General features: G+C 47.0%; 1 protein-coding gene across 2 annotated transcripts; it reads left to right on the forward strand.

Moving 5' to 3' along the window:
* Positions 1-757: 757 nt before the first annotated feature.
* On the forward strand, positions 758-17,044 carry Itfg2 (integrin alpha FG-GAP repeat containing 2). 2 transcript variants are annotated; one of them, XM_005387114.2, is made up of 12 exons: positions 758-999; positions 9,726-9,821; positions 10,597-10,638; positions 10,821-10,992; positions 11,833-11,972; positions 12,414-12,562; positions 12,830-12,927; positions 13,103-13,156; positions 13,253-13,344; positions 13,716-13,833; positions 16,454-16,627; positions 16,702-17,044. In XM_005387114.2, exons 1-12 carry the CDS (start codon positions 904-906, stop codon positions 16,803-16,805), a joined length of 1,335 nt encoding a protein of 444 aa, XP_005387171.1. In that variant the 5' UTR covers positions 758-903; the 3' UTR covers positions 16,806-17,044. The 2 variants fall into 2 exon arrangements, with proteins under 2 accessions (XP_005387171.1, XP_005387172.1); XM_005387115.2 differs by lacking the exon at positions 758-999 and adding an exon at positions 1,136-1,230.
* The last annotated feature ends 286 nt before the right edge of the window (positions 17,045-17,330 follow it).

Here is a 17,330-nt window from a genome sequence, read left to right on the forward strand (position 1 = left end):
TAAAAATAAATAAATAAATAAAGTCCTGGGGTTCTGGATAAAACTTAATAGTCCCGCCTCCAATACTTTTTGCCAAATGGCTTAATCTTGCTGAACGTGTTTTCTTCATCTGAAGAAACAATTGTCCAAGTCCAGGTTCACATGGTGGTTGTGCTAATTTTATGAAGCAATATATGTGGAAGGTAGCAGATGGTTTTAAACTATTGACCACGGGAGGAATATATAACACTTCCACAAAGACAGTACTACTTCAGGAGGAGTCACCTGGCCTTTGCTGTTTTTTTCTTTTAAATGATGGTTGCAATACACTACACTGTCTTATCAGCTCCTAATGGGTGGCTAGTTTTATCAAAAACACCGCTGGACTTTGACATGTTGGCACATGCCTGCACAGCAAGCCCAATACTCAGGAGGTCGAAGCAGAAGGGTTAGAAGTTCGAGGCCGGCCTGGCCCACACAGCGCGGTCCCAGCCAGCCTGGGGTACGGACGCGACACCGTCGCTAACCACCACCGCCACCGCCCAAAACAAAACGCAACCGTTAGAAACCATACGATCGTTAGTTATTACGATTACTGTTGCTGTGTTCCGGGGGATAGGCGTTCACGGCCAGCACCGCAGAGGAGACCGAGCCCCAGAGCGCGCGGCGCCCGAGGCACTCAGGAGCCGCACCAGGCTCGGCTCGCCCCGAGCCACACCCCTGGCGAACAGGAGCGGTCCGTCGCCCTGTCACTCACGTCACGACTCGGAAGTCCCGCCTCTCGGGGTGATCCAGCCAGGCTGAGTTTAGACAGTCCAGCGGTGATGTAGCTTTCGGCTTTGAGTTCCCTTCCGCTGGAGCGGTATCGGGTAGCGGTGCGGGACCATTTACCAGGGACCCTCTGTCCCCGACCCTGGAAATGCCATGAGGTCAGTTAGCTATGTGCAGCGCGCGGCGATGGAGTTCAGTGGGAGCCTCTTCCCACACGCAATCTGCCTCGGGGACGTGGATAACGACACGGTGAGTGCACGCACACCGCAGGAGTCGCGGCCGCCCTGCGCGGGGCTGGCGCCCGCTGGGAAAACACACTTTACACGTGTGCGCATGCGCTGTGCGCGTGCGCCTTGCGGCGGGAGTGAGGCGCTCTGGAGTTATCTATCGCTTCAACGACGGATACCGCTGAGGCGTTTGATTGGCCTTGCGCCCTAGGAGAAAGGCCTCACTACGTAGTTTGCGCACCGTAGAAATCTGGTACGCTCTGGTAGGCGGGTGTCCTGGGTCGCTGCTTCTGACTAGTTTCTCCCAGTGGCGTCACTTTTCAAATCACTTTACCGGCTGGGGATTTAGCTCAGCGGCACAGCGCCTACCTGGCAAGCGCAGGGTCGTGAGTTCGATTCCCGGTACCGGAAGAAAAACAGAAACAAAACACATCACTTTACCTTTCAAAGGCACAAAATGCGTTTTGCCTCTAAACTCTAAAAGAACCCGCGCTGTCACGGCTGCGCTCCTGGGGAGACTTCTCTGAGCCCCCCCCCCCCCGGGACTCGCGCGTTCGCACCCTCGTGGTCCGCGTGGCACCGGCGGGGTCTGCGGTACCCGCCCGGATGGGTGCGTTGTGGGTAACTTCAAAGAACTCTCCGTGTGCTTTTCCCTTCCTCCTTGTTTGAGTGCTGTTCCTTCTCTCATGTTTAAATAAATTAATGCTGACAGCCGGTGGATCAACGCGTGGCGCGCAGTTAGTGCTCGGGGATTATGGGCTCTCCCTCCCTCTCCGGGGCTCTGCACCCGGGTTCAGTCAGCCTCGCGGGGAGGTACTGGACTTCTGTACGGAGTATGTACAGAGTTGCTCTCCGTGCCATCATTCCCTGAAGATACCGTCCGACAACTACCGACATGCATCACGTAAGGGGATAAGGAATGTGTTGTTAGGTAGTTTTGTTTTTATGCTAACAAAACTAGTGTGCTACACACACCTGAAAGGCATAGCCTACTATACCAGGGCTCGACGGTGTGTACTTTCCTATATATGGTCCACCACTGATCAAATTATGTGCAGTGCATGACTTTATTTACAGAGAACTCCAACAGTGACATAAAGTTTATGGGAAGATGTGTGTAGGTGATGTGTAAAACCTTCTATGCCATTTTCTATAAGGTACTTGAGCATTGGTGGATTTTGGAATTTATGGGGGTCCTGGAACCAATCTCCCGCAGACAGACAGCAACATCTGCAAATTATACTACTTTAAAAAAAAACACTGAAGATTGAATGCAAGGCCTTTATACTGAGCTACATCTCCAGCCCCTTTAGTTTTATTTTTGAGACAGAGTCTCACTAAATTACCCATACTGGGCTTGAATTTGAAATCCTCCTGCCTCAGCTTCCCCGAGTGCTGGGATTACAGGCTTGTGCCACTGCATCCAGTTCAAGAATTTTTTAAATTACTCTTTTTTCACTGTTATAATTCCAACACTTGCAACAGTCCCTGGGCACATAGTTGGTACTCAATAAACTTATTTTTATTAAATAAATATTACTTTAAAAGGCAAATGTGAAAAAAAATTTTTAGGCTAGGATGTGGCTCAGTAGTAGATCATTTGGCTAGCATGTATGACCCTGGGTTCAATCCCCAGAACCACTAAAGAGAAAAGAGAAACTGTTAGCAGCTTCCAGAACCAACATTTGGAGATTTGGGGACAGGTAAAAGACTGATTTTTGTCCAAAAGAACCCTTACCTTAGAGATGTTTGAAAAAAAAAAATCATACCGTATGTATCAACCTTTAATGAGGTTTAAGTGGGGAAAGTTTCTGAAATTCAGGCCAGGAGATCTCACATGAACATGCATGTGCTCTGGCTGGAGCTTTAAAGATTTCCTAGACCTTTGTTACTTTATTTTTAGCTTCTCTCAGAACAATGGAAGGAAGATGGTCCCTGGGGATGCTGCCCAAATTCAAGTGGGTAGAGGGGGCGTGGTCTCCCAGCCCCAATTTTGCTACCTGTAGTACATCTACCACACTCGTTGTGGCAGGGTGGGCTATATGCACCTCTCCTCACCTGGAACACACAACTGCTGGAATTGCAAGCTCGCAGCTTCAGTAAGGAACTAAAGAAGGGAAGTTTAAAATAAGACAGTTTATTTGGGAAAAGACACAAAAGAAAGAAGACAGACAGCTACCCTGGGAAAGTAGGGGGCATCAGAAGTGAGCACCCCTGGGCTCTCCTCCCTGGCTCCTCTTATTTAGGACTTCGCATCCCTTCTGTAGGCACCTGGGCGTTGTTGCCATCTGATGGGCAGACTTTGATCCTAACCTGGGCACATCTGCCTACAGTATTTTCTGGCCATTTGATTTCTTCCTGTCCCTTTGTGATGGATAAGGGGGGGGCAGCTTATAGGAAGATAGATTTAATGATTAAGTAAAGGAGGGGTTATCTGGTGTGATAATAAAGTGATGTTAAAATTGGGAACATGCATACATATGTATATGTGTAGGTGTGTGGATGTGTCTTACACACTAAATAAGAGTCTTTAGGTGGCTGCCGCCTGTCTCCTTTGCATTTATCAGGTAGGTGAGGAGGGCTGGGTTTCCTGATCTTTTATGTTTCTGGCTTCATGGTTTTGTTAACTCTTTTAGGTAAATTCTTACGGTAGTTGTGTTACTTGACAGACTCTTTTTTGTTTGTTTGTTTGTTTTTCTGTTTTTTTGTTTTTTTGTTTTTTATACAATGGACTACTAATTGGCCATAAAGAAGGATAAACTTGAGGCATTTCTAGGTAAATAGATGGACCATAAAGCCATACTCAAGTGAAATAAATTGGACACATGTGTAAATACTGCATTGTTTCTCTGGTGTGAGAAACTGAGAAACTGAAAATAAAGATCAAAATGTTTAATAGATATTGAGAAATAGGAAGAAAATGTTTAAATGGGAAGGGTAATAAGGAAACGGGGAGAGGGAAAAGAAGGAAGGGAAAAGAAGGAAAAAATGGAAACAAAACTTTTGTAAATAAGGAGGGGAAGAGGGCTTGAAGGAAGGGAAAGAAATTAGGGGGAGAAAAAAAGAATCAAGATGCATTATATACAGAGCCAGGTGTGGGGGCGTACACTTGTAATCCCCGCACTCAGGAGGCTGAGGCAGGAGGATCCTTGCAAGTTCGAGGCCAGTGTGGGCTACAGAGTAAGCTCAAGGCCAGCCTGAACTGCACAGCGAGACCCTGTCTCAAAAAGACAATCAATCAATCAATCAATCAATAAGGCAAAAAATGTTGGCGTGGGTCTGTTGTGGGTGATTTTGCCCAAGTCCTGGAAGTTGCAGTCTTCTTACAGAGTACAAGTTTTGGTTATGATTTCCTTATCTACCTTCTACCTATCTTTTATTTCTTTTATCCTACCTCACACCTCCCACAGACTTTGATCCCTTATTTTAAGGGGGTGCAGAAGGCCCAACAGTCCATATAACCTTTTTTATGCTGAGGAGGGGCTTGGATCCTGCCTAGCCAGAGAGGGAAAGTCTCATCCTGACTGATCCAAAGGAGATGCAGGAACATCAGGTTTTGCTGTTTGTAAAACCATCACTCTTTGATAGCCTGAAAGGGGGGCGGGAGTATGCAAGGCATTAACTGACAGCAACAGTGGATCATGTAACATAAAAGAATTCCAGGGGCTAGGGATTTAGCTCAGCAGGATAGCGCTGGCCTGGTAAGCGCAAGGTCGTGAGTTCAATTCCTGGTACCGGAAAAACAACAACAACAAAAAAAAAACCATAAAAGAATTCCAGTATACAGTATCATAACCAGAAAAATGAGAACTTTTTTTCACCAAGCTATTTTAGAAAACCAGGACATTAGCCAGTCATTAATGCTTATGGCCAAGTCAGAATTGTACCAATCTGTGACGTTGATCTTATAATGCAGAAGACACATTTGCAAAGTTGTCAGGAGTGTACACATAACACAAGCTGTCATGGCTACAGCATAGGCCACATTATGTTTTCATAATGTCACAGGTTTCACCTTCTGCTCCTGTTAGAATATCTAGGGCTGTTTAGTTTTTTTTTTTTCCCTTCCCCCCCCCCCTCCTCGGTACCGGGAATCGAACTCACGATGTCCCGCTTGCCAGGCAGGTGCTGTGCCGCTGGGCTAAATCCCCAGCCCCGGCCATTTGGTTTTGTAGAATGGCTTTTTTTTCTCATTTGTACTTTTGAATTTAGTAATGAAATACCCTCTGCAGTATCATGGTGTTGACCATCTTATTACAGCCCTTGTCTTTTGGTCAATAGCAAACACAATACTGTGATTACAGCCTGGGTAGGACTCTATCCGATATCTTGGGTGGCATTGCTTTATTTAGTCTAAGTATGGGGTTTTTGTTTGTTTCTTGGTTTGTTTCCAGCAATGGGGTGCTCGTTAGCCTAGTTGTCCTATAGTAGATGTCAGGCAGATATGTTCATCCCAAACCTGAAAATACATATCCACGAATCAGTGATTTTCTTTTATCATGGGAGTTTTAGGAGTGGGGAGCAAATCAGGAGTTCTCTTTTTCTATATCTGAATATTAGTTGTGGCTAGAGAAAAATTTTTGCCATGGCCCGTTTTATGAAGAGTCTCATTTATTGGCGAGTGAGAGACAGTAGACCTGATAGCAGGCTTTTAAGATAATCTCAGCACTTCATAAGCAGTGTATGTATTTATTTATTGATTGATTGGTTGATTGATTGATTGGTCTTTTTGAGACAGGGTCTCTCTATACAGTTCAGGCTGGCCTTGAGCTCATTTTGTAGCCCAGGCTCAAAACAATCCTCCTGCCTCAGCCTCCTGAGTGCTGGGATTACAGGCATGCGCCACCACGTCCAGCTCCTGGTTTTTTTTTAAACTAATTATGTTGTCTTAGAAGTAAAATTTTTGGCCGGGCATGGTGGCACACGCCTGTAATCCCAGCATTCAGGAGGCTGAGGCAGGAGGATCATTGTGAGTTTGAAACCAGCCTGGGCTACAAAGTGAGCTCAAGGCTAGTCTGAACTTCATATCAAGACCCTGTCTCAAAAAGACAAAAAAAAAAAAGAAGAGGTAAAATTTTTGTAGAATGTTAACAGAGAATAGTTATAAAGTTTACAAGGAAAATTTGAAGTCAAGAACAAAGAACAATTATGACATTATTATATTAAAGCTATTAGGTTTTTGTTATTATCTCTAAAATGTATTTAAATTTTTATTTTAGTATAACATAGCTTTTTTTTTTTGGTCTTTTTGTGACAGGGTCTTGCTGTGCAGTTCAGCCTGGCCTTGAGCTCACTTTGTAGCCCAGGCTGGTCTCAAACTTGCAATGATCCTCCTGCCCCAGCCTCCCAAGTGCTGGGATTACAGATGTACACCACCATGCCTGGCAAAATAACTTTTTTTTTTTAAACTTTAAAGAGAAAAGAACCAAAACAGATTAAGAAATACAAAGATGTAAGCAAAACAACACAAAAACAATAAAAATAATGCAGAATTTCAAACAAGGTGAGAGGACATTAACAATTTTTTTGTTGTTGTTGTTGCTGTTTTCCGGTACTGGGAATCGAACTCACGACCTTGCGCTTGCCAGGCTGGTGCTGTGCCACTGAGCTAAATCCCCAGCCCCATCAATGGTTGTTGTATTACACCTTATTATCTTCAAATTGGTTATTCAGATAAACAAATATAGGCTTGTAAGATCAATTAAACATTAACCGTTCCTTTCAATAAAGCAATAGAAATTAGTAGTACAATTATCTTAGCTGTCTTGTGTATACATATATATATATTTTTTTCCTTCTTTCTTTTCTCTTTTCCCTCATCCCAGTTGTTCTTTCCTTTTGAGCAGTTTCTTTCCCTTTCACAATATCTATTATACCTTTCAGATTTTATTTATTCTTTCAGCTTCTTACACTAGGGAGACAATATGATGTTTACACATGTGGGTCTGATTTATTTTATTTATGAGTAAGGTCTTTGGTTGCATCCATTTGCTCATAAAAGCCTTGACTTTATCTTTCTTTATAGCTGAGTAATATTCCATTATATAAAAATACCAGAACTTTTTTATCCATTCCTCAGTTGATGGGCATTTGGGTTGTTTCCAAGATTTAGCTATTACAAATTACACTGCTATAAACATGGGTGCACAGATATGATATCGCAGTGGTATGATGTTTTCAGTTCTTCTGGAAAACTACCCAAAAGGGAAATAGCTGGATTGAATGGGACCTCTAATTCTAGTCTACTGAGGCATCTCCACACTGATTTCCACCGTGGTTACATCGGTCTACACTCCCACCAACAGTGGAGAAGGGTTCTTTTTTGCCTGCAGCCCCTCTAGCATTTGTTATTGGTTGGTTTCTTGATGATAGCCATTCTTCCCAGTGTGAGATGAAATCTCAGTGTTGTTTTAATTTGCATTTCTCAAATGACTAATGATGTTGAACATTTTTTCATGTGTTTATTTGCCATTTGTATTTCTTTATCTGAGAAGTGTGTATTCATTTCAGATGCCCATTTTTGGATTGGATCTTTGAATTTGGGGGGCCTGATTTTTTTTTTTTTTTTAATTCTTTACATGTGCTAGGTGGAAGTCCTTTATCCGAAGGACAATTGGCTAAAATTTTTTCCCAACTTGTGGGTTTTCTTTGTACTGTGTAGGTGATACTTTTTGATGCTAAAAAACTGTTCAATAAGATGAGATACCAGATGCTGATTCTTTGAAGTATTTCCTGTGCAGTTTGGTTTTTTGTTCATGAACTCTCTGCCTACACCTGTGTTTTCAACATTTTTACCTACTTTCACTTCCAGTAGATTTAGTGTTTCTGTTTTAATATTTAGATTTTTAATCCATTTAGACTTTAGTTTAGTGCAGGTTGATAGGCATCGATCTAGTTTTAGTCTTTGGCATGTGGCAAGCCTGTTTTTCCAGCACCATTTATTAAAGAGGCTCTTTCTTCCACTGAACATGTTTGGCTCCTTTGTCAAAGATAAGGTGGCTGGGTGTGTTTGGGGTTGTGGCTGCATCTTCCAGTCTGTTCCATTGATCCTTAGGTCTGTTTTTTCTGGCAAAATAACGTACAATCAGGTATCTTAACCCAGTTATAAAATATTAAATGACATAAACTTTCACCTAAATTTTTTTAATAAGGTAGTGTCTAAGTAGAATTTACTTGTTTGCAGATGTACTTTATAGTTGACTACTGTCTAATCTTTAATCTTCAGAGTGCTATTGTTCGGGCAGCACCTATATAAGACATATTTAACTATCATAACACAATTATGTAGTGGTCACATGACCACGAATCTGAGAAGGTTCTTCATCATGAACATTAGTCCAGATGTCATCAGTGTGATAAGATGTTTTTCTTAGTACCACCTTCTGGAAAGCCTGTACACTTGGGAAACACAAATATATTTACTATGCCATTAGATTAGTAATAATTAGCTTCATAGCTATATAAACATCATTTTTTTTTTTCTTTTTGTCTTTTTGAGACAGGGTCTCTCTATGCAGTTCAGGCTGGCCTTGAGCTCACTCTGTAGCCCAGGCTGGTCTCAAACTTGAAACGATCTTCCTGCCTCAGCCTCCTGAGTCCTGGGATTACAGGCATGGGCCGCTACACCTGGCACTGTAATTGAATTTTAAGTATTAGAGAGAGCCAGATTAACTTTATCTAGGGTTTTAAGATTCTGTCTCTGTGATAGACTTCTGGAATTTTTTCTGCCATCATTTCTGTGAACAGGTTTTTTTTTTATGCCATTTCTGTTGTCTTCTGATATTTCATTTATTCTAGTTATTCTTCAATTTGTCTTCCTTGTATCATCTAGCAGTTGTTGGTTCAATTCTGTGGTGCTGCCCATACTTTTTTTTTTTTTTTTTTTTGAGGAGAGTCTCAGTATATAGTTCCAGTGGGCCTTGAACTCACTTTGTAGCCCAGGCTGGCCTTGAACTTTCAGCAGTCCTCTTGCCTCAGCCTCCCAAGTGCTGGGGTTACCAGCGTGCACCACCACACCTAGCTTCATACTTTCAGTATGATTTTAAGAAAAAGTTGATGAAGATGCAGTTTGAAACCTTGGTTTCCCAAGGGTGGCTGAGCTAAGAAGAGCTTTCCAAGGATTGTCAGCCCCTAGTTATCACGAGGAGGCGGTGAGAGCAGCCTAGCAATGCAAAAAGCGCTCATTCAAGCAGCTGGTTAAGCAAGCAGCTGGTCAAGCTGAGAAATGTGAAAGAAAACCAGAGAACAAGGAGAAAAGTTATAATAAAGAGGGAGATAAGGGCCTTTCCTCAGAGGAAGAAGATATGCTAAGTGAGCTGACCCTGAGGGCTCCTCCCTGACCCCTAGGCTGGACTTGGAAAATCTTAGAAATGCAGGATAACCGGTTCCTTTGAACTCAGTTTCCTATAAGCCAGATAAATAACTAATTTCCTTTCAACCCTAAAACCACAAAGCTGCCTGTTTGAAACAAGTCCCCCTGCCCTGCCTATGTATACAAGGTCAAGACTAAAAACACACTGGAACCTTAGACTTCTGCACACCTTAGACTTCTGCCCGCTGGCTCTGGGGCCCTGGTTGCCTGCAAGGCAGCCGTGCCCACCGATGTCGCCAAAAAAAATTTATTATTTTTTAATAAACACTCCCCTAACTCATTTGTTCATGGTTTTATTTTTCAACCACATGAGAGAAAGAACTCATGTTTATACAAAATGAACTGTTCCACTAACACACTTCTCTCTCCCTCTGAAGTTAAATGAACTGGTTGTGGGAGACACCAGCGGAAAGCTGTCTGTGTATAAGAATGATGACAGCCGGCCGTGGCTCACCTGCACCTGCCAGGGGATGGTTAGTACTCCCCTCCCTGGGTCTTGGGGGGAAGGCGGGGAAAGGGTCCCTTTGGTCAGGAACTGTGACGGGGAGGTCCGCCGCAGAGCTCCCCAGTTCATCCTGACCTCCCAGCTGCTCGGCCCAGCCTTGCTTGGGATTTATTTGACTCAAGCCAAGCTCACATCTCCTGTGCCCTACCCCTCCACGCAAGGCTTGCTGTGCTTTATGTTGTGGGGACCCCTTGGTGCTTTACAGAAACTGCGTAAGTTTGTCTGATCCTGTAAAATACAGTCATGAGTCACATAACAGCAGGGACCTGTTCTGAGAAATGCAGTTAGGCTCTTTCGTCACTGTGTGAACGTCATAGAGTACAGTATACGTACAAACCAAGACCACTGCTGAGGACTAGGTGATATAATCTTAGGGGCCCACTGTCATACATGTGGATTGTTGTTGACTGAAATGGAATGCATGGAATGCATGGTTAAAAATGGGAGTAATAATTAAAATAAGTCAGAAATATGATAGTCTAGCTATACAAGATGTGAGGTTTTTGTTTTATTTTTGTTTGAAGCTCAGATGATCTCACCCACCTCTGGTTTTCATACTGCTATCTGGGTACACTAAGTGCATAGCACAACGACTGGTTTGGTAGAGACTATCGATGTAGGTCGCATGACACAAGTTCTCTGCAAATGATGGTAATTGGGAAACCTGCTCCATCCTGCTTGGCGGAGATTGGAGAGGACTGTTCTTCCTGTTGCCTCCCTGAGCCTTCCTTTCTCTCTTGCAGTTGACTTGCGTTGGGGTTGGAGATGTGTGTAATAAAGGAAAGGTAAGGACTCCAGGGAATCTTGAGCTTTGATGCAATTCCACGGCCTTGTCCCCTCCCTGTCTGCCACTGGGAGCCAGCCCTGAGCTCTGAGATCTAATTATCAGCCTTGTCCTATCAGCCTGTCCTACCCCGACCTCCCGGTCCAGCCTGGTCCATCTCTCCCGCCCCTCCCTTTTTCCCAGAACCTGGTGGTAGCAGTGAGCGCTGAAGGCTGGTTTCATTTGTTTGACCTGACACCTGCCAAGGTCCTGGATGCCTCTGGGCACCACGAGACACTAGTGGGAGAGGAGCAGCGTCTGGTCTTCAAGCAGCACATCCCAGCCAACACCAAGGTCATGCTGATCAGCGACATCGGTGGGCACGGCTGCCTTGCAGACAACCAGGGCCACAGAGCCAGGGGGCCTTAGGACGGATCTCAAGGATTGGGGGAGGGGGTGTCCATATTCATTTGCACATTTGTTATGTGTTTAATGCTAAGTTACTGAGCTCTCACTGTGACCGAGGCATTGTTCTAGGCACTGGAATTATATAATGAATAAAACAGACAAAAGTAGCTGTCCCTCTTAGACTTGACTACAGAGAGACAGGAAAAAAATTAATATAAATTTTGTAAGAAAATTAAATAGTTAGGCCGGGGCTGTAGCGCAGTTGTAGAGTAATTGCCTAGCATGCATGGAACCCTGGGCTACATCCCCAGCACAGCAAAAAAATAAATTTAAATAGTATATTAGAAGGTAATAAGTGCTACAGAGAAAAATAAGTCATAGAAAGTACCCTGGTGTTACCAAGGCAGGGGTGGCAACTTTAAGTGACGTTGTCAAGGACATCCTTGTTGAATAGGTGACCTTTGCTGGAAAGCTGAAAGTGGCAAGAGAATGAGCTCTCCCGACGCAGGGCGCTGTCTGAAAGTGGTGGAGGTGCGCGGGGTGAAGCGGGACCATGCAGGAATACGTAAGAGAGTATAAGCAGTGAGACTTAGAGGACAGGGGTCAGGGAGCTGTGTGGGCACAAGGAGAGGTCGGGCAGGCAGCAGCTACAGAGGGCGTGAGTAGCGTGAAAGCCTGGACAGGATACTGTACTGGATGAAAAGTGCCCGCAGCAATGACCGCGGCAGAGGAGAGGAAGGTGCTCGTAGTCCGCACGATGACCGGCACAGATTTGGCTCCAAGTGCAGCTTGTTCTCTGTTCGCACAGATGGAGATGGCTGCTGTGAACTGGTGGTAGGACACACAGACCGTGTGGTGCGTGCCTTCCGCTGGGAAGAGCTGTCCGAGGGTCCCGGGCACCTGACAGGACAGCTGGTGTCCCTCAAGAAATGGATGCTGGAGGGCCAGGTGAGAGGCCGAGTGAGGGAACCGGAGCCCGTAAGCAGGGAGCAAGGCCTCTGGAGGGTGCTCGTGGAGAACCGTCATGGGGCGGACAGAGCCCAGGTGGGAAGGAGGGAAAATCACTTGCGCAGAAAGACCCAGAGAGAATCCTCTGCAGTCAGGATCTTCACAGAAATTCTGTAGCAGGTAAAGAAGGAGGAGCATTGGGCTGAGAAGCAGGAGGATGCAGTAGGTATGGTATGGCCACGTCAGGACCGAGACCCAGTGGGACGCTCATAGTGGAGAGCAGGGGTGTAGAGGGAGGATTCTCCAGGCCCCGCAGTCCTTGCTCCTGCACCCCCAGCACTGGAGAGCTATCCCCAGGAGCCCTGCCCCCCAAATCGCTTCTTCCCGATGGCCCTCACCCCTCCCTGCCCCATCCCCACTGAACCCCATTCCCCAGTGCAGGTGGACAGTCTCTCGGTGACCCGAGGGCCGCTGGGTGTTCCTGAACTGATGGTATCTCAGCCAGGCTGTGCTTATGCAGTTCTTCTGTGCACCTGGAACAGGGCCGCGGGATCCTCCCCTGCCTCCGAGGAGGCTGTGGAGGGCAGTAGGTAAGGAGTACAGGACCGGAGAGCGTGTGAGGTGCATGGAAGCAAAACAGGCTTCTGGGGGCACGTGGCAGTAAGACAGGTCTGCAGTTGACAGACCTCCTTCATCTTCCATTACAGAAGATTATTTGGGGACTCAGGGAATCCTGAACTTGGGTTTCTGCTTGGCAGGTCAATCCTTCTTGCTCTTAATGGGGGTAGCAGCCAGCAAGGGCTCCGAGAGCTCCGCTCACATGGCCCCACCTGGCCCACCCTCCCACCTCTTCACAGAGAGACCACAGCTGCCCAAGATGTAGTGCTGCACCAGACGTCTGGCCGTATCCACAACAAGAACGTCTCTACTCACCTGATAGGCAACATTAAACAAGGTGAAAGTGGGGTGGGAGAGAGGGAGCTGCAGGAAAGCGTGGGTCCTGAAGGAGGGAGATCCAGGGCCCTGACCTTGCTGCTAGATTGTCCTCTTCCCACCGAGGGGCTGCTGCCCTCAACCCAGAAACGGGGCTTGCCTGCCCTGCCCGTCATGCTGTTCCGTCCCACCTGCAGGACACAACCCTGAGAGTGGTAGCTCTGGCCTCTTTGCCCTCTGCACCCTGGATGGTAAGCAAAGCTAGGCTGGGCAGGGGCAGAGGGCTCTGCCCATGGGGTCTTCCTGGGGCCCAGCCCATCCAGCATGGGCCCCCTGTCCTCCTACAGGAACGCTGAAGCTCATGGAGGAAGCAGACAAGCTGCTGTGGTCCGTGCAGGTGGATCACCAGCTCTTCGCCCTGGAGAAGTTGGATGTCACAGTAGGTGGGAGTGGGTGGGCAACGCATTTGTGCGTTCTGCACACAGATGGATTCGATATCCAGCCGTTCACATCCCTCTGACCGTTCCTGTAGCACCTCATGTCATTCGTGGTGAGTGGATGAGTGGCTTGCTTTCAATAAGCTGAAAACTTGGGGCTGAAGTTTCCTCAGAATAAAGTGGTGAATCGTGCTGCCTGGCCCATGGCACTATGCAGGGTGGCTCGTTTGATGGGCACAGGAGTTCTTCCCCAGCTCCCAGTCTGCCACGCAGTCAAGTTCACTTCCTCCTTAGCTCTTCCAGCCTCCACCATTAGGTGTCCTGCTAAAGCACTCCTGGCCACTCCTGCTTCCTTGTCTCTGGCCTTTTTCAGGGTAATGGACACGAGGAGGTGGTCGCATGTGCCTGGGACGGACAGACGTATATTATCGATCACAACCGTACTGTGGTCCGCTTCCAAGTGGATGAAAATATCCGCGCCTTCTGTGCAGGTGGGACACGCCCCCACGGCCTCCCCTCGGGGCACACTTACGCTAGGCAGCGACACGGGAGGTGCTGCAGAACCGTTCACCTCTGACTTCCGCTCTCAGTGAGCCACAGCCGGAAGTCTTCATAGACAAATGGGTTCTTTAGCTCTCTCAGTCAGTGTTTTGCTAGAGCAATAGACGTGACACAAGACGTAACACATTTGTACATTTGCGTAAATGTATGCAAAGTTAGATGGCCGCCCCTAGTGGAGTGAGGAAGCACGCGTGTCTGCAGGCTGGAGGCTGAGGGCTTCAGTGGAAGGCCTGGAGCTCACTGCAGTGTCCCTGCAAGGCCGTGTCAGGAGGTGAATAGGAAGGCTGAAGGATCCTCCCTGGAAGCCAGAGTCTGTGCTGGAAGCCAGGACATGCTGCCCAAGCTGAAGGCAAAGACTGGAGCTCCTCCAAGGAACAAAGCAGATCCTTCCTTCCTTTCCCCTTCATACTGTACAGGCCACTGGCCAGCCTGGGGTGGGCCTTCCATACTCTAGGGTATAAAATTGTTGACTGGTTTAAACTTCTCCTAAGTAAACTTCTCAGGTTAGCACAGTCAGTCAACCATTACAAGCTCCTTGGTGATAGGCAGGTATTCCATCACCACCTTGATAGTTTTTTGGGATGTGTGTGTGTGTGTGTGTGTGTGTGTGTGTGTGTGTGTGTACCGGGAATCAAACTCAGGACCTTGTGCTTGCCAGGCAGGCGCATGTGGCACTGAGCTATATCCCTGACACTGTTTGTGTGTGTGTTTGTTTTATTTTAGGCTTTTCTGACACAGGGTTTCACTATGCAGTTCAGGCTGGCCTTCAACTCACTTTGTAGCCCAGGCTGGCCTTGAACTCCCAGAGATCCTCTTGTCTCAGCCTCCTGAGTGCTGGGATTACAGGCATGTGTCACCACATCTGGCCTTTTTTGGGGGAGGGGGGCATTATCAGGAATCTCAGGAGCTTGCACTTGCCAGGCAAATGCTTGTGCCACTAAGCTGCCTCCCCAGCCCACACCTGGCCTTTGGTAGTTTTAAATAAGAAAAATCAAGGCATCTCTGAATTTTCTTTTCTTTTTTTTTTTCTTTTTTGTCTTTTTGAGACAGTGTCTCGCTATGCAGTTCAGGCTGGCCTTGAGCTCACTCTGTAGCCCAGGCTGGTCTCAAACTCACAATGATCCTCCTGCCTCAGCCTCCCGAGTGCTGGGATTACAGGCGTGCACCACCACACCCAGCAATCTCTTAATATTTTAAAGAATGGGATCCACCCTCACTCTGTATCTGGGATGTGGAAAGACATCAGAGTCCTTTTCCATCTGAGCATGCTAGAACTCGGAGGAAAACTCCCCCACAGCTTTCTCAGTTAGTTCCAAACTGAAAACCTTGGAAAGCAGCCCTGGCTTTTCTGTCAACCAAGGGATATGTCTGGTACCAAAATTATAAAGTTCTGTGAGTGCACCTCAGTGATAGAGTAACTACCAACATACATGAGGTGCTGGCTCCAGTCTGCAGCACCACAAAAAACAATCAAGATGATAGGAATTGGACCTGTCTCTGGAAGACATACACCAGTGACCTGAAAAGCTGACTGTCTTGTTTACTTTTCTGTCATTGCTGAGACAAAATACCCGACACCCAAAACTAATGAGGAAAAGTTTATTTAGCTCACAGTTTGTGGAGGTTTCAGTCCTGAATCAGCTGGCTCCAAGGCAGGGTGGCAGGGCACAGCAGCAACAGTCCAAGGTGGCAGAAGACAGCAAAAGCAGCAAGAGCAAAAGTGGGGAAAAGCAAGCCTCTTTTCCTCCCTTATATTGTATACGGGCCCCAGGGCCTTACCATCTCTGTGCCCTCCTGTTCCACAAGCTGAGGATGTTTACAAAGTAAGGACCCTGCCCCCCTGCTGTATCACTTAGTTGAACTTTTAAACCTTTCAAGTTGACAATGAACAATATGCTAGCATGGGTAAGGGCATGTCCTTTTCACCCCTGGATGTAGAACTGCTGAGTTACTTACTTAAGCTTTTGGACTCAAGTTGACACTGTATCAACCATAACACTGACATATATTGCCTAGAAAAAAGGGTAGAGGCTGGGCGTGGTGGTGCACGCCTGTCATCCCAGCACTCGCCTGTCATCCCAGCACTCGCGAGGCTGAGGCAGGAGGATCATTGCAAGTTCGAGGCCAGCCAGGGCTACACAGTGAGTTCAAGACCAGCCTGAACCACATAATGAGACCCTGTCTCAAAAAGACAAAAAAAAAAAAAAAAAAAAAAAAAGAGTAGAGACGTAAGAGAAACCTCTCTTCCTGGTCACACTTTGCTGGCCAACCCTTTGGACAGGTAGGGCTACCCTGCAAGACTTCAGGGATATCTCTAGAGTGGGCAAATAAAAAATAACACGTTTTTGGATGGTATTCTGCCTAGTTTTTTACTACAGTTTTTCTATATTTTTAACCTGTCTTACTGAGTTCCCAACAGAGAGGAAATAGAAAGTGGATCATTGTTGCCCAACATACGGGAGAGGTTCTCACTCTGATATCTGGGTCTTGTTCTTGCCCTAGCCAGTGGGACTCACACTTGACCTCTGTCTCATTGGCCATGTCCCCCAGGCCTGTACGCCTGCAAAGAGGGCCGCAACAGCCCCTGCCTCGTGTACGTCACCTTCAACCAGAAGATCTACGTGTACTGGGAGGTGCAGCTAGAGCGGATGGAGTCCAGCAATCTGCTGAAGCTGCTGGAGGCTGAGCCCGAGTACCGCGGCCTGCTACAGGAGCTGGGTGTGGGTGAGTCCTGGGAGAGCCAGAGGCCAGGAGCCTGAGAACCCACAGCCTCTCACCAGCTCCCTTTCTGTCCTCAGATCCTGATGACCTCCGTGCAGCTCGCACCCTGCTCCACCAGATCCTCTACCATCCCGATCAGCCACCACAGTGCCCCTCCTCCAGCCCCCAGGACCCCACCTAGCTGGGCTTGGTCTCTTGACTACCCAAGGATCCTCTGAACGCTCAGCCCCACCCCAAAGGTGTCCACAGTGTTGGCAGGAGAGGGAATGTCCTTATGGAGGAGCAGAAGTGGATACTTGGCATGGGAAGGTGCAGGGACTCTAGGCTGACCGGGAACTAGAAGTCTCTTGATATTTTTATAAGCGGTATGTATATGAAATACATAGTAGCTACATCCATTTTGGAGAGGCGGTACATGTATATAGCATATTGATCATTTTTATTCTCTTCATCTGCCCCCCTTACATGCCCCACACACCACCTCCTATTGGAGGGGCCTCACAGATTGGTCCACACTGGCTTAGAACCTGGTTACACCAGGCTGGTCTTGAACTCATGATCCTCCTACTTCAGCTCCCCAGGTGCTGGGATTACAGGCATCTGCCACCATGCCCAGCTCCTCTTTTGGGTGAAGAAGATACCAGGTGACCTTCTGCCCGATTTCTCATGGACCCCATTAGGTGGGTCACAGGATCCTGGCCTTGTT

This window comes from Chinchilla lanigera, unplaced genomic scaffold (assembly GCF_000276665.1).
Source record: "Chinchilla lanigera isolate Chin_1 unplaced genomic scaffold, ChiLan1.0 scaffold00028, whole genome shotgun sequence".
Classification (NCBI taxonomy): Eukaryota; Metazoa; Chordata; class Mammalia; order Rodentia; family Chinchillidae; genus Chinchilla; species Chinchilla lanigera.